At 46.5% G+C, this 20527-nt stretch overlaps 1 protein-coding gene across 1 annotated transcript in view; it reads right to left on the reverse strand.

The window, feature by feature from the left end:
- LOC138302088 (uncharacterized) overlaps positions 1–20527 on the reverse strand; it is a 148316-nt gene that overhangs the window by 91130 nt on the left and 36659 nt on the right. Inside the window, exons 2-3 of the mRNA XM_069242472.1 lie at positions 19021–19097; positions 1325–1429 (exon numbers count right to left, since the gene is read on the reverse strand). Of these exons, the coding sequence (XP_069098573.1) occupies positions 1325–1429; positions 19021–19090 (175 nt within the window). The 5' untranslated portion in view covers positions 19091–19097. The remainder of the gene's footprint in view (positions 1–1324; positions 1430–19020; positions 19098–20527) is intronic.

Here is a 20527-nt window from a genome sequence, read left to right on the forward strand (position 1 = left end):
TTCTCATGTAGGTGAGGCAGGAGAATGAGAGACCAGCAAGCCCACAAACACCTAGAAAACAAAATGTACAAACTACTCAGACTGCTTTATGGTCACTTCCATAGTTATCGGGCATCAATCTTGAGTTATCGTGGGGAATGAAAATGTACAAAACCCTCAAAGGTATAAGTTTTAGGACTTACTAGAATCCGGAAACAGCTAACACACACAAACTGATATAACAAATTCTTGATGCATCTAATACCTCCTTCTTGTAATTTATACTTGGTAGGACTGACAATACACAAGATCCCCACTAGACCACACTGATAATGAAGCAACGTTTTTATCAGATGTATTTAAGAATATTAGTTGGTGATTTTGAAACTATGATATTTTATTGTGTGCATTCATGCCTGGTTAAAAATTGTATTCACTCACATACAATCATTATTTGAACTAATCATACATGGCAACCAATTCACAATTACTCCAAATTATTCAATTTCTTCCAAAATCTGGCGAACCCAGCATATGTTGGAAACATTGGTTCAGGTCATTTGAAAACTATCTAGTTGCAATCAATGCCACATAATTTGAACCTAAATAAAAGCCATCTTGGACATCTTGGTTATGAAGGACAACAAGTCTTTGATAACCTTCCTTAAGTAACTAGACCATTGGGATGGGCCGATCCTTGGAGCACCTATGCCAAGGCTGTTCCAAGGCTGACAAACACATTTTCTGAGGAAACAAATGTTTTATTAAAACATGTCAATTTCTTTAGGAGGAAACAACATATGGATGAATCAGTTGAGGAATATATATCAGCTCCGAGAATGTTAGCATCCTCATGCAATTTTGGGAATTTGCTTGACACATATTACTGACCAATATGTTTTTAGTTGTGCTTCAGATCCAAGAAAAGTTGTTCCGCTGTAGAGACCCCACACTTTCTGAAGTTATTGAAATTGCCAAGAGTATTGAAAGGTCTATTATTTAAACTAAAATTATGTCTTCAGAAACACCACTAAGTAAGCCAGACATAAATGTGGTGGATGACATTGAGACTGTGGCAGCTGTTGCTATCAAAAACAAAGGTACTTGTGCACCAGTTAAAAGAACATCAGCAGTTTTTTTTATAAATGTGGTGTCCCGTTTAGTAACTAATTTAAAATGCCCAGCTGTGAACAAACATTGCAATAAATGTGGAAAAATTGGAAATTTCCAATCTGTTTGGGGAGCACCAAGAACCCAGTTAGAATCAGTGCTCAAGCCATGGGAGAGGTTTCCTATTTAAACCACACCTGTGGTGCCGCTTATTGCATGGCTTCAAGATCTTCACCTGTGTGGTTCCAGCTCCCGATCGGTCTGCAGTCCTCTGACTGCGCTCCTGCATCCTGGTTCCTGGCAGACTTCCTTTGGACCAAGTCCTCCTGCAGCTCAAATCCTGCAAAAGAGAACGAGAAAAGATGCATGTTACAGTAAAAATATTACCGCACGCCCACACCCCTGGGATTTAAAGGTTAGTGGTTATTACATTACTGAGAAATCTGAGTGAACGAATAGCTTGACTCTACGCAAGCCTTCTCGTTTCATTAAAGAAAGGCTCAACGGAGATACAAATTTAAAATATTCATTAGTTTTGTTGGTGCAATTCTAATAAGATCAACAACGCCGAACTTTGAGAAACTCATTTCATAAAGCGGCAAGGTGAAAACTGATAACAACGCTGGGCATTGTTTCTTGCTGAGCTGAGGGACTTTGTTTACCTAAAACTGATAGCAATCCATAATAATATCTTGTTTGACACACTGTGACATTTTAACTCCCAAGCGACAGCTATACTGAAATAAGTGTTTAAGTTAAGAATGTTTCCAAATACTGGTACTTAACCTGGTAAGGAACTTTGGGCCTTATTACAGCTTCGGCAGTCTTTTAAGCTGCTGCAGTTAACAGACCGCCAATGCTGGTGGTCTGCTGACTGGCATATTAGGAGTTCTGTTTGGACTTCTGCCCATTTATGGGTGGAAATCAGACTCCTTCAGCCCAGCCGACGGAGTTGAAGAGGTGGTTTCACCCCCAGCGCCGCCACGCCAACAAGACTCCGCCCAGCGTATTATGAGCTGTAATACGGCACGGATGTGTCCTGAAGGTGGTGTGTTGCCAGCGGTGGAAGCATCAGTGACCATCCAACGGGGGGGGTGTAGTATGAGTGTGTGTATGTTGATGGGGAGAGAGGTGGTGTATGCGTGCGTTAATGCAAAGGGGATGTAGTATGAGTGCGAGTATGTGGAGGGCAGAGGGGGGTGGTGAGTGCATGCATGTATGCGATTGAATGTAAATGTTTGTGTGAATGTGAATGGGGATGATCATGTGCATGTGTGCATTTGCATGGGTGTGCCTGAGTTCATGCAAGTGCATGAATGCATGTTTGAGTGTGCGTGTTTGAGTGTGTGTCTCCAAGTGAATGGGGGTGTATGTAGTGAGTGAGTGGGTGAGAGGGTGCATGTTTGTAAGAGTGTGGACGTGTGTGGGTGCAAGTGTGCAGGTGTGTGGATGTGTGGGGGGTCTCACGGCGACAGGAATGAAGATTCCTGTCGCCGGGTGCGTTACCACCAGGCTTTTCATGGCGGTGCAACCACAGCGAAAAGCCTGGCATATGCTGTCTCCCAATACGGTCTGCAATCTGAGGCCTTCTGTCAGCCCGGAGAAGTTCACCTCTGGATGCGTCAGTGCAACCGCACCGGTGGGCTGGGCGGCGTTGTGACGGTTTTACTTCTGCCAAGCCAGCCAACTTGTAATGCGCCAGTCTTCACCACCGGGTCCGCAGCAGTAAGACCGCCACACCAATAATGAGGGCGTTTGTCTCCATTTAGTTTTCTGCATAAGTGGTATAGGAACATTGAGATATCGTGCAACAAAAAACATTGTATAAGATGTTTTGTGTGACTTAAACACTTGATTCGTCTGCTGAAAGCTTCAGAGCAAGATATTCATTGGTGTGTATTTTCTCAAAGATTAATCCCCTAAACATATTCTAAGAAAGGTAGTAGGGTATATTAATGCTCAAGGTTAATACTATTTCTGTCTTTTCACCCAGGGACCTTTACTCACAAGACAGAAACCATCCCACTAGCAAGCACTGCAGAATCGAGGCGTCTCATGACATGTTGTCTCATAGCCTCCCTTCCCAACTTTCTATTCCCTACCCCTCCCCCCCGGGACTCTTCGCTCACTGCTTGTAACCTCAGCAGTGACAGTCTAGTCCACAGGGGTATGGGTCTTGCTTTTCATTCCTGCAGAAACCTGGATTTCAGGTGAGTGGACCAGGCTTGTCAGGTCCTTGGTGCAAAGCAATAATTGGCCAAGTCACAATCAACATAATAGCTGACTCAGGCACCCCAATCACCATCATTCCAGACATTCTTACAAGGGAAAATAGAACACAACCTCATTGACAAAGAGGGATCCACCCTAAGGCTTTTGGGGCACAGGATAGCGATATGGTGGGGCATTTTGTGGACACTCTTTGTTGAAGGCAAATTGTAACAAAAATGTTTGTTGCCAACATATTTGGAACGCAGGATCAATCCAGACTTGGGACTATTTAAGTACCTAGAGCAGATAACCCCATTGTGCCAGCTGACAATTGTATCTCATTCATTGAAAATGTGGAAGATGTCAATTTAGAGAAGGTTCTCAAAAAGTTTCAAAATATTTTTAGTGATAAAATAGGTAACATCCAGGAATTTTAGCATTTGATAAAACTTAAAGAGAATGCCACTCCAATTGCACATAAGGTCAGATCAGTGGCGTTAAGCGTTAGGTCTGATCTCAAGAATTAAATAGATTAGTTAAAGAAGGTGTGATACGAGAAACAGACTCTTCTGAGTGGGTCAGTCCAATAGTTATTGTTAAGAAGAAATCAGATGCATTGCACCTATGTGTTGACTTACTCACTGTCAACAAGAACATTGCTATAGAGTGTCACCCATTGCCCAAAGTTCAAGAATTGTTAGCTAATTTGTGCGGGTCAAACACATATTCTCTCTGCTCGACCTCAGATCAGCATATCACCAAATACCACTTACTGAAGAAACCCAGGATCTCACTACCTTCATCACATCGTTTGGTGCCTACAAATGTTTGCACATGCCATTTCGACTGGCCTCTGCAGAAAGTGTATTTCAAAAATGTATGGACACTGTTTTGAGGGACGTTCCAGAAGTGCAGGCATTTCAAGACAATTTACTTATTTTTACCAAAATGGTCAGAGAACACAATCTGATACTAAAAAAGTTTTAGTTGCATTTGAGGGTGTAGGAATCACCCTTAGACAAAACAAATGCAAAGTCATATTCAACCAATTGGACTACTTAGGTCACAATATCTCTAAACAGGGCATTAAACCTTACGTTTTTGGGATTATGTGAATACTATTCACGTTTTATACATGGGTATACATGGGTATGCCCTAGCTGTACAACCACTAAGGGATTTCTTTAAAAAAGGGCACATTTTTTAATGGTCTAGCAAAACTAATGAGGCATTCCTTATATTAGGGGGCATATTTAAGAAAAGTGATGCTGCACTGTGTTGTGCCTCTTTTCTTGAGCTCCTTAGCAACCCCCCTAAACCCACCATGTGTGTGCCATATTTAAAATTATCAAAAATTCTGACACTAATCTTGCAAAGCACCCAGAGGCCCATTGTAAGCACTGGAAGAGTGGCGAAACAAATGGTGCAAGGAAATTTCCTAGATTTCCTTGTACCATTTTTTAGGCCCCCTAACAGGAGAATGCTCCCTTTGCATACATTTTCCCTGGTGCAGGCATAAAGTAGTGCAAAGGGTTACAAAGTGGCGGAATGCATGCATTGTGCCACTTTGTAATTATGGCGCAGCGTTTTTAGCCTTCTAACACCACATTAGCGTCACAAAATGATGCTAAATGTAGAGTTGGAATGGCGCTAGGGGCTCTTATATGTACCGCAGATCTCTAATCACCTCAGCTCTCATTGTATCTACTTTCTCAGCTGGGCATCTGTGTTTTTTGATGGTTGATGCAAGCCAGTTAGACTTAGGAGCAGTCTTTTCTCAATGGGTTGGAAAGGAAGAAGTCACAATTGCATTTGTATCCTGCTCACTCAGTCATTCTGAATGTAGCTTGTGCGTGGGTGGTTGAAAAGTTCAAAACATTCTTGTCGGGTACTCAATTTGAGATATTTATGGACCATAAACCCCTAAATTACTTACTTAATGGTAATGGCACAGGCAAAGCATCACCCAGATGGGTACGCTTTTCATGGTGTCCTGTCTGTGTTTCCTCTGCAGGTCAGCGCTCACCAGAAGAAGGGTTTGTGGTGGGCCATCACCATGGGCGTGCGGCCCCTGGGGGTCCATAGCCGGTGGAGCACGCACTGCAGGAAAAAGTGGGAGAACTGAGACCGGAAGACCGTGGAGGCCCAGCTGGGGACGGCCTCCCAACGAGGGAGGGGTGCCCATCGGAGCCTGACCTCCCTTACAGCCTGCACACTGGTGGTGGCCAATCCTGGGTTGGATGGGCACTTCAGGGCAACACAGCAGGCACAAGGGTGTGAGTACAGACTGTGTGGTACTTTCAATGTGTTTCCTGCCATGGGGTTTGGGTACAAGGTTCTAGTCAATGGATGCCCCAATATGCTGGTTTAGCCATTCCTGCATGGTCCTGCTTAGCTATGTAGGGTGGTATACAGTTTTGGTATTGCTAGGTAGCTAGCATATCATGTCAGACAGGGGTTAGTTGGTCCCAGTAGATGTACAGATGATAGTGTTTGGGTTCCTTCCTGCTGTAGTACCTAGGCAATGCTTTGTCACTGTGGTCCATACTGTCCAATGTAAGCTCCAGGGAGTGATTGTGATGTGTATGCCATCTCTGTTTTTGTTGCTGTGATTGACCCTGTGCTCCCTTTCTTTCTCCCCCACCCTCTCTCCTTTTGTCATCCTGTCAATGTGTGCATTAGCATCATCTGGGGAAGAAGCAGGGGCACTAGGGAGTGAGGCAGCTGCAGCCCATGGACCCAGGAGACAGAGTCCACCGACGCCGAGGGGACCTGTGGGTTCAAGGGTGAGGGGAGCACCACGGGGGGAGAGTAAATCAACGACTAAAGACTCTGATTCCTCCTCTTATGGAAGCTCCCTGGTGGTGGTGGACACCTCTGGAACCACCCCAGCTACTTCATCTTCCGCCACCCGTGTACCAGCACCACTCTCCCAGTAGCCCCCCACCCAGTTGCCCTAGGAGGTTGGGCATCTCCTTCGCCTCAGGCACCTCCAGCCCTGCCCCAGCCAGCCCTCCTGCCCTGAGTGAGGAGGCTATTGACCTCCTGAGATCCATCTCTGTAAAGCAGTCAACCATAGTTAATGCCATCCAGGGGCTGGTATCCCAGATCCAGCAATGCAATGCCTTCCTGGAGGGCATTCACAGTGGCTTGGCAGCCCTACAGAGATCGTTTCAGGCTCCTCTCTGACGGCAACCAGTGTCCCTGTTTCTTCTGTCCCCCCTCCAAATTCCTGTTCCCGGTCCCATGGCCCTCTCCCCCAAACCATGCCATGCACACAATCTGACAAGCACGCACACAGAACAACAGACAGGACTCGCACAGACAAACACAGGCACCTCACTTAACTCCACAAGCACACACACAGCCAACACCCAGATGCACATACCACAACAGCCACTGCCTCCACTGTCTCCCCTCCTCCTCTTCCCTCACAATCACATCAGCATTCACACCTGCATGCACTGCATTATCAGTCCCAGATCTTGCCACCTGTACAGCCTTGCCCACAGTCACCACAACAGCAGACACGCAGACATGAAGCCCATACACCACATGTGCAGTCACCACCACCTCATGCAGCACACATACCTCACTTGCAGACACCACCACAACATACATCCACACGTCCTGTTTGTCCTACCCCACCCTGTCTGCCCCCCTCCAAAGATACATAAACCCTCCATCTCAGACACCCAACTGGCATTCCACCTTACACATGTGCACTGTCCATGCACCTGCACCCAAGTCCAGCACACCTCCCTCTCCTACAACCACTCCCTCCATCTCCACTCCCATTCCTCCTCCCACACCCCACCCCATTGGTCCGAAGAAGCTTTTCCTTTCCTGCCTTGACCTCTTCCCTACCCCACCCCACTCCTGCCCATAAGAGGAAAGTCCCCCCAGCCCAGTACCTCCAGCTCCCATTTGGCTCCTGTTTTTCCCCCTAAGAGTTCTTCCACCACTGAGGGGAACAAGAGTGGCACTCCGGCTCCCCATTCCAAAGCCACTCCTCCGCCCCCTACCCAGAAGGGCGAGGACCCCCTCCCTCCCAAACCCAAGCCCAAGGACACCCCTCCCAAGAAACCCCCACCCCCATCTGCTCCCTCCCTGAGGTGCCTGCCTGCCATCTCCAAGATGTCCCTGTCCAGTGGAGTGCCTAGGCTGTCAGGAGTTAAGTTTGGCCATGGAGGTTGCCCTGTGGCCACAAAGAACTTTGGACTGGCCAATGGCCCTTTCTGTACATATATATGTTTATAGTTATCTATTTTTACATTGAGGTCGCTGTTCCCACCTAATTACAGTGGTTGGACAACAGGTATGTGTCCTGGCTTTCTTTGTCCTGGGTTAAGTTGCTGTTGATTTGCTCTGCAGATTGTTCTGGGTGTGTGTCATGTGTGCTTGGTTTGTGTTGTGCATGTGTGTGTGTCACTCTCCCCTCCCTCCCTTGTGTGCCAGATAGCTGTACTCACTGTTGTCAATTTCGTCGGTCTTAGTGCTCCTGGATGGCCATTGCATGGTACAGCATCGGAAAGACTTCCAGTTCGGGTTCCATGGCGGCCACAGACTCCTCTGTGTCCCTGGAGGTGAGTGTCTCCTTTTATATGATGTGTTTCTGCCAGGCTTTTGGTGGTGTTGGTAATGCCCCAGAAGTCCGGGTGTTGGCTGTGTCATAATATGGTGGGTGGATCCTTGTCTTCCACCTGCTTGTAGGTGGCTACCGCTGTGGTTAGTGCCAGTACCGCACTGGTGGTTGGGGTGGTACATTGGCTGTCTATTGGAGGGTTCACCACCGTGGTCATAATTTTGGGGTCATTACCGCCAGCCTGGCGACGGTACTACCGCCATCGCCAGTGTGGTGGTAACCAGACCGCCAAAGTCATAATGAGGGTCTATATTTAGAAAAGACTGGATGGCTGCTCTTAATGAGCACCACATCTTATAAACAGTCATCGAATACGAAAAAAATGGGTGGCCCAAAGAAAGGAATTTGGAACCAGGTCTGAAATGTTTGCACAAGTTGTTGATGAACCTGTTGTTGAAGGCTTTTTACTTTGTCATGATTTGTTAGTACCTTCAGAGAAAGACTATATTTAAATGCACATGTAGGTCATTTAGGCATCAATGCTACTGTTCACAGGCTAAAACAGTGCTACTGGTGGCCTGGGATAGATACACATGTCATTAGAAGGGTGTCTGATTGCATTACCTTCTTAGTGTCTGATGAGCACTGGAGAAAGTATGAACAAAATTTGCATATGGTACCATTATCAGAGGCACCACGGAGTAAAGTTTCTCTTGACTTTGCTGGCCTTTTGAGTTACTACCTAGTAACAAGTAATATTCAATAGTTATGGTGGACTACTTCTCTGAATGGATTTATGTTGACTTTGTTAACACACCAGATATAGCATCTGCTATAACATTTCTAGAAAATGTTTCCTGGTTGAAGAGCCACTTAATGAAGCTGTAATTGATAACACCACCCATTTCAAGCCTCAGCAAATGACAAACTTTTTAAATGGTTTGAATATCATAAATGTACTAGCAGCCTTGTATTCCCCAACTGTGAATGGCCTAGTAGAACGGGCTAACAACATTCTGAAAGAAGGGTACAAATAGCCTTTTCTCAACAAAAAAGTATGGAGCTGTTATGAAACTCCAAATAGCACCACAGGTGAGTCCCCCTTTAAATTATTGGGATCTAGAGTGCCAAGTTGTATTTTATGTCCTGATTGGAGAAGGAACATTAAGGCCCTCATTATGAATACGGCGGTAAACACTGCACCTCCTGTGGCGGCGGTAAAAACCGCCAACAGAGGTGCGGTCTGGACCGCCAATTAATGAACCAACTGAAACACAGACATCCTGAAAACCACCCACCGCCAGCAGAGGAGTGCCCACAACGCCAGCAGAGCCCACCCACATGCAGACGGAAAGGCCCTACCCGCCCATCAAGTAATGAACCACTAGACTGTCATCAGTTCTGGGGCGGGAACCACTGCCACGCAAAGCCAGGTGGAAACGAAACAAATATAAGGAAACACTCACTGGAGGCTAACACAACACGCCGAAGCAGACATGGATAGAGAGCTGCAGATCATGTCAGCCCTTCTCCTTGCCATATACCTCCACAACCGAGACCGCCGACGAAGACGACGACGGTAAGTACCGCAACCTACGAAACAAGGCAAGAAAGGGCACAGTTACAGACCCACCCACTCCACCCTCCCTGCAATGCTCCCACAACCCTTCACAACAGCACAAGCCATACACCCCACAGCAAGAGGGACCTACCCGACACAAGGCAAATCCACCCTGTTCAAAGTACATACATGTGCCCCACACCCACAAACAATGAAACAAGAGACCAGGGATCCAGAGTGTGCCACCAAAAACAAAGGCCACACATTAACTTTTAATTCTGTTCTCTGAGCAAACGAATTGGATATAAGGCCAATGGACAGTCCATAGTGCAAGAAGTCCCATGGGCAAAATGGCCCCAACCTGACTCCCACAAGTGCTACGGTACTCCACCTCAAAAGGGGCAACAATGGGGCATCCAGGCACCTCAGGGAACAGGGGCAGGGGGTGGTGGGGATTTACAACAGGGGTGGGGCTTAGATTTGCGTTCCGAAGGTGGAGGGGGTTTGGGTTTGGCCTTGGAAGGTGGGGGAGTGTGCTTGGACTGGGTGGAGCCAGATGGAATAGGCTCAGCAGGGGGCTTCTTCCTCTCTGGGGAAGGGGCATGGGAATGTGAAGGGCAGACTGGGCGGGCTGTGACGGGGAAGGAGTGGATAGGGCAAGGAGGTGTGCACGTTTAGGGATGAGGCGGGGTGGGCCAATGGATTGGAATAGGTCAGCACGGGAGAGGAAAAGTTTCTTTGGTGCAATTTGGTTGGGCCTGGAGGAAGGCGTGGGAGTGGAGGTAGAGGGAGTGGTCGTAAGTGCTGTAGGTGTGTGTGTGTTGTGGTTGCAGGTGACTGGACAGTATGCTGAGGCATGGTGGATGTATGATGGGTGGGTGTTTTGGTGCGTTTTAGTGTTTTGGGAGGAGGGGGTGGACACAGTGGGACAAGGCAGGCTGGAAGTGTGAATGTATGTTGTCTGGGTGTCTGCAAGTCTGGTGAGTATGCTGCATGTGTCAACTAAAGTAGTTGTGGTGAGTGCAGTTGTGGTGTCTGGGGTGCATGTATGGATGTGTGCTATTGTGGTGACTGCAGGAATAGGGTCAGCAACAGTGAATGAAGGTGCAGTACCTAGGGGTGTGTATGTAGAGGGAACAGACAGTGAGGCGGAAGAGGTGGGCAAACTGGGGGAAGTGGATGTTGCTGTCTGTGCATGTGTATGTTGGCTGTGTGAATGCTTGTGGTGGGAGGTGTAGTGCTTGTGTTTTGAAGTGTGCTTCTTGTGTGTTGAGGTGTGTGCCTGTGTGTCAGAATGTGTGCTTTGGATGGGTGAAGGGAATGGGGTGCTGGAAGGGGTAGAGGAGGTTGGAGGGGGGGGCGGAATGACCAGGGACAGTGGCTGCCGTCAAAGAGGAGGCCAGAGCCTGAAAAGATCTCTGTAGGCCAGACACAGCACCATGAACAATAGTTGTCTGCCCTACAGAGATGGTTCTCAGGAGGTCAATAGCTACCTCCGTGAGGGCAGCAGGGCTGACTGGGGCAGGGTAAGAGGTGCCTGGGTCGAAGGAGATGCCCACCCTTCTGGGTGAGTGGGCATGGGCAACTTGGTGGGGAGCAAATGGGAGGGCAGTGATGGTATGGGGGTGGCGGAAGATGACACAGTAGGTGTGGGACCACTAGGGTCCGCCACACCAGGGAGCCCCCATCAGAGGAGGTATCAGAGTCACTACCTCCAGTGGTAGTTGCCCCGTGGTACTCCCCTCACCCTCCAATCCACTGGTCCCCTTGGCATCGGACGTCTCTGCCTCCGAGGATCCGTGGGCCGCTGCATCCCCACTCGCCGGTGCCTCAGCTCCCTCGCCAGACAACACAAGAGAACAGGGATGGGTAGACAAAAAATCAGAGACATTTGTAAATAGCTGAATGAAGTTAACTTAGTGTTTCAACATACACCCACTCAGAAGACCCTCCAACAGGCAGCACCTACCGCTATACCCATGGCTATGCCCCTGACTAGTGCCCAGAACGCTGCTCTACAGCCATTTCCCAAATAACTTAAGGACCCGACGAGTAGGAGACCTGACCAAAACACCCCTACTTGCCACGGTGGCCATAGTGTAGATGGACATCAGTCAGAGTCCCTGCAACTAAGCAGCATAAACCCGAATGCAAACACACACATCCATCAAGGGTAAAAAAAAAATGTGGCTTGTGACTGCTGTGCAGCCTTCAAGCGCCCATCCAGGTCTGGGTACGCCACCGCCAGGATGCGCAGCATAAGGGGGGATCAGTGCCCGACGGGCACCCCCTCCCCGTTGGGAGGACTTCCCCAGCTGGGCCTCGCAGATTTTTGACACCCAGCACCGCAGGTCCTCCCACCTCTTCCTGCAGTGGGTGCTCCTCCGGTTGTATACCCCCAGGGTCCGCACCTCCTTGGCAAAGCCATGCCAAAGTGCCCTCTTCTGGTGGCCGCTTACCTAAAAGGGACACACAGAAATGTAACACAGAGGTCAGGCACTGGCCAATAATATACAGCTGGCTATACGTCCACTATGGGACGGACAGTACAAACGGACTAACAGCACAAACACACGCAGCATGTCAGGAACCCTGGCCCATCCAGTGTCAGAGGTGCACACATGTATGCTGCCAACACCAACCATTACACACAGCCATGGCCCCCAATCCTCCTACTCACCTGTTCCTCTGGTCGTCCATAGAGTTTGGCGTCCAGGGGCAGGACCCCGTCCACGAGCCTTTCCAATTCCTCTTGGGTGAAGGCCGGGGCCCTTTCCCCTCCAACACGTGCCACTTCCATGACCAGAGGCAGGACACAGCAGTACACTCAATGGAGTACCTGCTTGCACGAGATCAGGGAGTCAAGTGAAGTTGGGGTGATGAGTTTGCGTACGCACTGCGGCGGTGTGCACCATCACCGCCGGTGGTGATCATGATACGCTAGGATTCCCCATTGACATCCATGGTAACCAATGAATTTGCGCACGGCGGTAAACACCGCCTTACGCTGTTACATCAACCGCTAGCAGTATGAGGTCACTTTCACAACAACAGTTCTGGATTACATGGGGCAGACATTTTGGCAAAAACTACTCATTTATAAAACTCCCATCTGCACAATGCAGTCCCTACTGGTCCCGAAACACCCATACGCATGTGACAATTAACATTACCTCACCTGACAAGCCCTGATCTATCATTGGGGTCAAGTTGCTGTTATGTCATACACACTACTCATTTGTGTCGACGACAATCAAGCCAGCAGTGATCAATGACTGACAATGTGTGCCAATGTATGTGTGTTCCTCACATGTGTTTCAAACTCCTCCCAGGTACAGACCCTTGTGGCGAGGAAGGGCCCCGTCGGTGTACAGACCACTTGTGGATTTGTGGACCATGGTGGAGTGTAATATCATTATCAATTACAGACTCACCCGTGCAACTATTCTTGAACTTTGTGCATTATTGGATCCTGCACTGACTCCGGCAAATTGTAATCAGCATGCCATCCCTACTGAAGTGCAGGTGCTTTCTGCACTCCATTTCCTGGCCACGGGCTCATTTCAAGTGACAGTGGGCATGGGTGCTGGTTTTTCACAGCCAATGTTTAGCATTATACTGACAAGATTCATGAATACATTTGTACGACACCTGCAGTCCTATGTGAGGGTTCCCCAAAGTGCTGACCTCCCTGCCATCAAGTCGGACTTCTATGCCTTTGCCAACATGCCCCATGTGATAGGTGCTATCGATGGCACCAACATACCTATCACCCCCCCCCCATAGAGTCAGTGAACAGGTGTACAGAAACCGGAAGAACTTTCACTCCATGAACATTCAATTGGTGTGTACTGCAGACCAGTACATCACACATGTGAATGCCATGTTCCCTGGTTCAATCCATGATTCATTTGTGCTGAGGAACAGAAGTGTGCCACACAAGATGGAACAACTACAAGAGGACGGAGGGTGGATCATAGGTAGGTGTTTCTGTCACTTCTTGCCACATAGCAGACAGCCAGGCTGTCTGCCTCTGAGGCTTGTCATTTTAAGTTGTGTTGTGAACCTTATTCTAGGTGATTCTGGCTATCCCAACTTGCGTTGGCTCCTGACACCAGTGAGGAATCCTGAAACAGATGCAAAGAGGAATTACAATGAGGCCCATGGACGTACTAGGAGGGTGATAGAGCACACAATAGGTCTCCTGAAGGCTAGATTTCGTTGTCTACATATCTCTGGCGGTTCCCTGGCCTATGGGCCTGAAAAGGTGTGTAGAATAGTGGTGGCCTGCTGCATGCTGCACAACGTGGCTGTGAGAAATTCTATCCCCCTCTTGGAGGAGGAGGGTGCTGTATATCCAGACCAACTTCCTCAGAGAGAGGACGAGAGTGATGGTGACGATGAGGAAGGGGAAGATGTAAATTCCAGGACCCAACTGATACACCTCTACTTCCAGTAACTATGTGGGATTGTTGGATGAGATTGGTGTCTGTGCATCATACTCTCAATGTGCCTTGTCATCTGGGGGGGGGGCTTGTATTAATACTAATTGCCACTGTGTCCAGGTCTGCATAGGACAGATTACAATTTAGTGTATTTTTTCAAAACATATTTGGGCACAACAACATGTAAGGCAAGTGGTGCTTTTCAAGCTACGCAGGTACAAATAAAGGAGTTATCAAACAGTTGCATCCATACTTCACTTTGTTCACACATAATGAGAGGGTATGTTGTAACAGGTGTGGTATGTGTTTTATTTGGTGCAGGGATAAAATCGTGCAAATTACAGTGATGGTAGTGGGTCAATGGTGGTTATCCAAAATGGCAACATGGTGGCAGCATTGTTGTCAGTATTGGTAGGTCAATCCATGCTTACATTAGTTTATAATTATTGGTAGCACTGTTTGGTTGTTGATTGAGTGGGATAGTTGGTGGAAAGTTTTTTGCAGAGTCACTTCTTAGAGGGGTCCTTGTTCTTGGCCGGTGTTCCTGTTCCATATCTTGGCGTGAGGGTCTGTTTGGATGCCTGTTGTTGGCCTGTAGGGGATGAGATGGATGTCTCCTGTATTTCCTCAGAGGGTAGTACATGTGAAGTTGCTGCTGATGCTCTTGTTTTCCGGTCTGTCTCCTGTGCTGTAGTGGGGGCTTCCTGTTCTGTGTGAGCCTCAGGCTGTGTTTGGACAAGCTGCATCAGTGCACCTGCTATGCTAGCCATTGTGGCATTGTGCAGTTTCCACCGCTCCATGGCCTCTTGGTGAAGTGCTTCCTCTGACTCTGCTCCAGGGTGGATGCTATCTGGGCCAATCTGTCCTGGGTATTGGGGTATGCTCCCAGGACCTCAGAGATCACTGCCTGGGTTGCAGCATCCTCCCTGTGGCCTCCCCCCGGGGCAACTGATGCCCTCCCACTGGGCCTAGCCCCCTGTGCCTGTGTCCCCTGCACAGGTCTGGTGGTACCACTTGTACTGGGGCCATCGTCTTCCTGCCTGTTGATAGGGGGTGACTGTGGCCTCTGTACTTGTGTTCCACCAGTCTGTGGCCTGGATACAAAGGTGTGGGGATGGTTGCCCTGGGCTGTTGTTATTGGCTGGGTGGTAGGGGTGTCAGTGGTATCCTGGGTGGGGCTGCTGGATGGTGGCAGTCCAGGACTGTGTGAGGGGCCAGCCTGATCATCAGTGTCCAGGGTTCCATCCCCAGTGTCCTGTGAGGTGCCTCTGTCTTCCTGGGGGACACTGCCACTCCTTGTCCTGTCTGTCAGGATGGCATGGGTGGTGGTTCCTGTTGGGGAAAATGGACATGTCTGTTGCATTATCATGGTCAGATGGGGGGCAGGGGCCTGTGCGGGTTTGTGCAGCTTACACAATTTGGGGCCATGCAGGATGCTTTAGTGTGGTTAGCATTTCTTTTAGCTTAGGATGTGGAGGTGCATTTTGGGTGTTATAGGCCATTGTGTTTCCTTGCAGGGGTAGGTGGCTGTGCACAGGGGGAGGGATGTGGGCCTGTTAGTGGGTTTGTGGGCATGCAGGGGGAGTGGATTCAGTGCTTGTGTGCTAGGTGGGATAGTGGTCCTGGTTGGTGTTGGTGGGGTGGGGTCGTGTGGTGCATGCATTACAGGGGTGATGGATATGGGGTAAATGTAGATGACTTACTCGAGTCCATTCCTCAAGTCAGTCCAGTGAGTCCTTCAGGGTGCAGGATGGCCAGTACCTTTTCCTTCCAGTCAGTGTAGTCTGGTGGTGTTGGTGGAGGTCCTCCCCCATTCTTCTGGAATGCAATGTGGTGCCTAGATGCCATGGCCCTGACCTTCCCCCGCAGGTCGTTCCATCTCTTGCGGATGTCGTCCCTGGTGCGTGGATGGTGTCCCACTGCATTGCCCCTGTAGACTATTGTCTGCCATAGCTCCATCTTCCGGGTAATGGGTGTGTGCTGCACCTGAGCCCCAAAATGTTGTGGTTTGACCTTCAGGATCTCGTCCACCATGGTCCCTAGCTCCCTTTCTATGAGGCGTGGGTGTTTGGGGGGTGCCATGGTGAGTGTCGTGGATGGTGTCTGGTGTGGATCTCGGTGAGGGTGCTCTTCTGTGGTTGGGTGTAAGTATCATGGATTGTGGCGTTCGGTGTCTGCTTCTGGTGCTCTCTGTCTTCGTTGGCCTACTTTTTTTGCAAAGGATAGTGGGGGGTGTCTGTGAGTGTTTTATGGTGTTGTGGATGTCTGTCAGGTGTGTGGGTTTCTAACTTATCCAATGTGTGCACTTCTTACAGTTGGGTCCACTTGCCGCCCATGGCGGTCTGCACCGCCAACGGTCGTTCGGCTTCCACTGACCGCCAAGGTGATTTGTGCATCATTATTTGGAGGGCGGGTGTTGGTGTGCTCGGCGGTGGCAGGGTGGGAGGTCCAGCATTTCTGCCAACAAGGTCCTGGCGGAGACTGGTGGACTGGTGATTTTTGTCGGAATCAGATTTTTGGTTCATTATATGGCGGGTTTCTCTTCACCGCCAATGGCGGTCTTCAGGTCACCGTCGCCACGGCGGTCGGCGGTGTTTACCGCCAGGTTCATAATGAGGGCCTATGTCGTGTTCAGAAAAGAGTGTTGATTTTAATATTTTAAGAAAGAAGGTATTGGACATACAGAAGGCTATCATACAATATTTCAATGATAAACACAATTCTAACACATCAGAGTTCATGGTGGGAGACTGGGTCCCCATAAAAAAAAACAACAAGGAAAAAAAAGGAGAATCAAAGTTTACTTTTCCGGTTTAAGTGTTAAGAGTGACTAAAGGTGACTTAATTTTAAATGGGAAAGGGTGAAGGAACAGAAGTTGTTTGGTGAACATATCACAAGAACATGCTCAAAAATAATGGTTGTTAAGAACAAGAATATTGATCAGGTCAAAGATCTGGATAATTTTTGGTGGGATGTGTCTCAAAATGTTGAGCCTAATGGATTTAGGTGTATTGAGGCTAACAACTCAAACATTGGACATTGTGATGAACCTACTTCTTCTTCATCTTTTTCTGCTGAATTGACATCTGCAGGATAATCCTCCACATCTAACATCTTAGATCCCTCTTTAGGGTTATCTAGAAGATCTGATAGACCTATTAGGCATGTTTCAATACCGCTTACATTTAAAGATTATTATATGCATTGACTTCTAGGTTTATTAGGTTAATTTTTCCTTTCTTGTGCTCTCATGTTAATCTCATTTAAGAAAAAAACATTATTAGAGTTTCTTGTTGGTTTTTGTAATGGGAAGGATGATCTTGTATGTATACATTGTAAGAGTATCTTTATGTTTACTGGACTTATGTTCACACACTTTGGAACGTATATCTTCATTGTTGCTTCCACGTTCTACTTTGTCAGTCATAGGGGTTCTCTAGGAACAGATTTTTTTATTCTTGGAGAACGTCAGAGATGGATGAGCAGCGGTCATTGATCTGCTCTTATTTTAATATCAAATAAACCTCTACAATTCTACCAGAAGCATCTTCTTGTGCTCTACACCCTGGTTTGTGACAGTATGAACTTCTTAGGGTATAGCAAACACACAGACTCGGGGACAGTTGGGACGGGGCTGAGCCCTAATGATGCCCATGTCCATTTCTATATCTTCATTGGGGACTAAAACATGTTTACTGCACTAAAGGTTTGAGTGCACAACACTTTTAGGACACCAATTATATCCATAAATGAGAAAACCTAAAAACAACGCAGTTTCCTTGAATTCCGCTGTGGCACATTTTTAATCTAGAAGCCCCATACTTCAAAAGAACCAACACAACAAAGAGAGCACTCTTACTTTTCTACTCTGTATTACTAACTTCATGTGCGTTCATTTGTGCATAAGCCATATTACTTCTCCATTTTTCAGCCTGCTAAGAGCTCCTAAGTCCTACCTGCTACATACCAAAATGATGTTCACAGCAAATAGATACCAATGGTGAAGCATTCCACTGGAAGTCGGTGAAGGATTTTTTAGGAAAACTCCCAGTGAGGCCCTGACACTATCAAAGTAGGATGCTCATGTTTCTCACAAAAAGAGGACTTCTTATGTGTGTACCATCCTTAGACCCTCCTGGTAACTCTGTTGATTAATTATAATTCACAGGCAATAACGACTTTGCTGAAACGCCAGAACCCTATCCTCAAAAACCGCATGCAGGAGCTGCCAGTATCTTAACCCTGGCACCACTATGGTGCAGGTTGGAAATCCAAAACCTATGAAGGAGACTTCAACTGGGGAAGATTTACCTGCCCATTTGGACACTGAAGTGTGTCCTAAGAGGATGGACTAGGCAAACGGAAGCTACGAATTTGCCTTTAGAGCCTTAACAGGGCATGGAGAGACTGGGGGCCCATGATAGGATTATACTGGGCTTTGGAGGCTCAGAGTTGTCAGAGTTTGTTTGCGAGAGTTTGCTGGGCATTGGAGGTTACTGTTGTTCCAAGGACAATAGTAGTGGATCCTGGATGCCTGGGTACGCACATGGAGAAATTGCTTTGGGCCGTTGGAGGATGCAGAGGCCATTGGTGGCAGATGATAAGCTTAGAGAGGTTGTCCTTAGCATTGAAGGCTTCAGGAAGTAGGAGAAGAAGTTGCACTGGGCAATCAAGACTGTGGCTAACTGCAAAGGTTGTAGTGGGCACTGAAGCTGGGACTGTGTCTGGGAAGGTTGTGTGCCAGGTCTGAAACTGGGGCTGCACTTATTATGGTATGCTGGGCCTTAGCTCCTTAGGGGTTCATTTGGATGATATCACTAGATAGTGGTTGCTCAGGTTGTATAGGGTCAAATATCCCTGGTGCAAGCGTAATGTGCCATCCGGCTCCCCTGTTTCTCATTCTGACCATCAATATATGTTTTCATGTGCAGAAGACCTATTTCAAGGTCCCCTTACAGGAGTTGTATTTATTAGAATGATGCTATTTCACTCATTCATCTCTTTTGATGCAGTGCACATTAACATTTTAAATTGTAAATTAAAATTCACATTTATGTATAATAAAGAGGAATAGCTGCATGTCAAAGAAAATACATTATAAAACAAACAATATTCACTGTTGACTTACTGTCAGGGAGACTCCACGCTGCACCAGCCAGCAAAAGCATCACGAAGAACATCCTGTTAATGGACTGCATCTCTGCCCTTGTTCCAAAGAAAAAGAGACGAGTTTACTCTCTTTCTAGCAACAGTGTTTAAACATCCCTGTTTCACAGTGGTTTTATATCTGATCTCTGGGCCATATGCTTATGTGCACTATTTTGATTGGACTTTGCTTGCTCAATTGCCAGTAATCAGCTGGAGACAGACACTTGCTGGGAATGCCAGTGTTTGTGTAGCCAGCTGCAGCAGATTTGGAATCAACAAAAAATAATTTAAAACAGGAAAAAAGTGGAAACTCTATTTTACAATGATGACGTGCACTGTCAAAGGTGCGCTGATTGATAAATCCCTCGTAAAAGGACAGTGAGCAATCAACTCTTTCCTGTGATCTGATGTGAAGGGTGAAAGTCCCTGTGAAATTGCCATTTGCCATCCCAGACAACATTGTCTTGGATTAATGACATAATACTGATGCATACAATATCGGAACACACAAATATTGGAAATTAAATTTCATTAACAAAAATACCAACTTCCTATACTTAATTAGTAAAACAACAAATAACAAGAACACAAATCTCGTTGTAAAAAAATCTATTTTTACCTATTTTGAAAACAAAAATATCAGAAACAAAAATATTGTTGCCTTCAAGTAAACTTAAAACATGTCGAAAATACTGATTCACAAAATACTGATGTCAACGTTATGTTCAAAACAATTAAATAATCATTCATAACCAAAAAAACACTTTTTACATAAAACAAATATTTCAAATAAGCCTAAAACATTTCTTACAAATGTTTAAATTAAATATAAATATATTACATCAACAAATTCTTTACCATTCACCCCAATAAATTATATAGCTAAAATAATAACATTGCAAAACAAAACAAATTAACATCAAATGCAAATGCTTAAACAGCAACCTAAATATTAATAAATACAAATATAAAAAATATATATTCAAAACTATATATCACACGTTAAAAAAATTAGTGTTTACCATTGAAGATCACAACTGTTAAAAAATAATCAAACTACAACTAACCCAACCAATAAAATAAGACTATAAACTACTTCAACAAAGTAAATCAGACAAACAACTATATCAACAATATAAAGGCACACTAATTTAAACAACTAAATATTTCAAAAATGACAAACGCTGCAAGAAGAAGAAACTCTACACGTTTCTCTGCCCAGACCATTAAAGAAAAATATATAACTCCCAAGAACTACCTACACAAGTAACTAAAACTTTTTTTAATTAAAACATACTTGTTAATAAACTTTAAAATGTAAAATAACAAATAAATAATAAAACACTCTCAAACTTCTATGTCTTTACGAAGACTTTCTTAAAGAAAAAAACTACGACTTGAAAAAGTGATAAACTGCCATGAAATAAAAACTATCTCACACCAGTGAAAAGATGTAAGAATATAGCTATGCATACATTATTAAAAAA

Source organism: Pleurodeles waltl, chromosome 6 (assembly GCF_031143425.1).
Source record: "Pleurodeles waltl isolate 20211129_DDA chromosome 6, aPleWal1.hap1.20221129, whole genome shotgun sequence".
Classification (NCBI taxonomy): Eukaryota; Metazoa; Chordata; class Amphibia; order Caudata; family Salamandridae; genus Pleurodeles; species Pleurodeles waltl.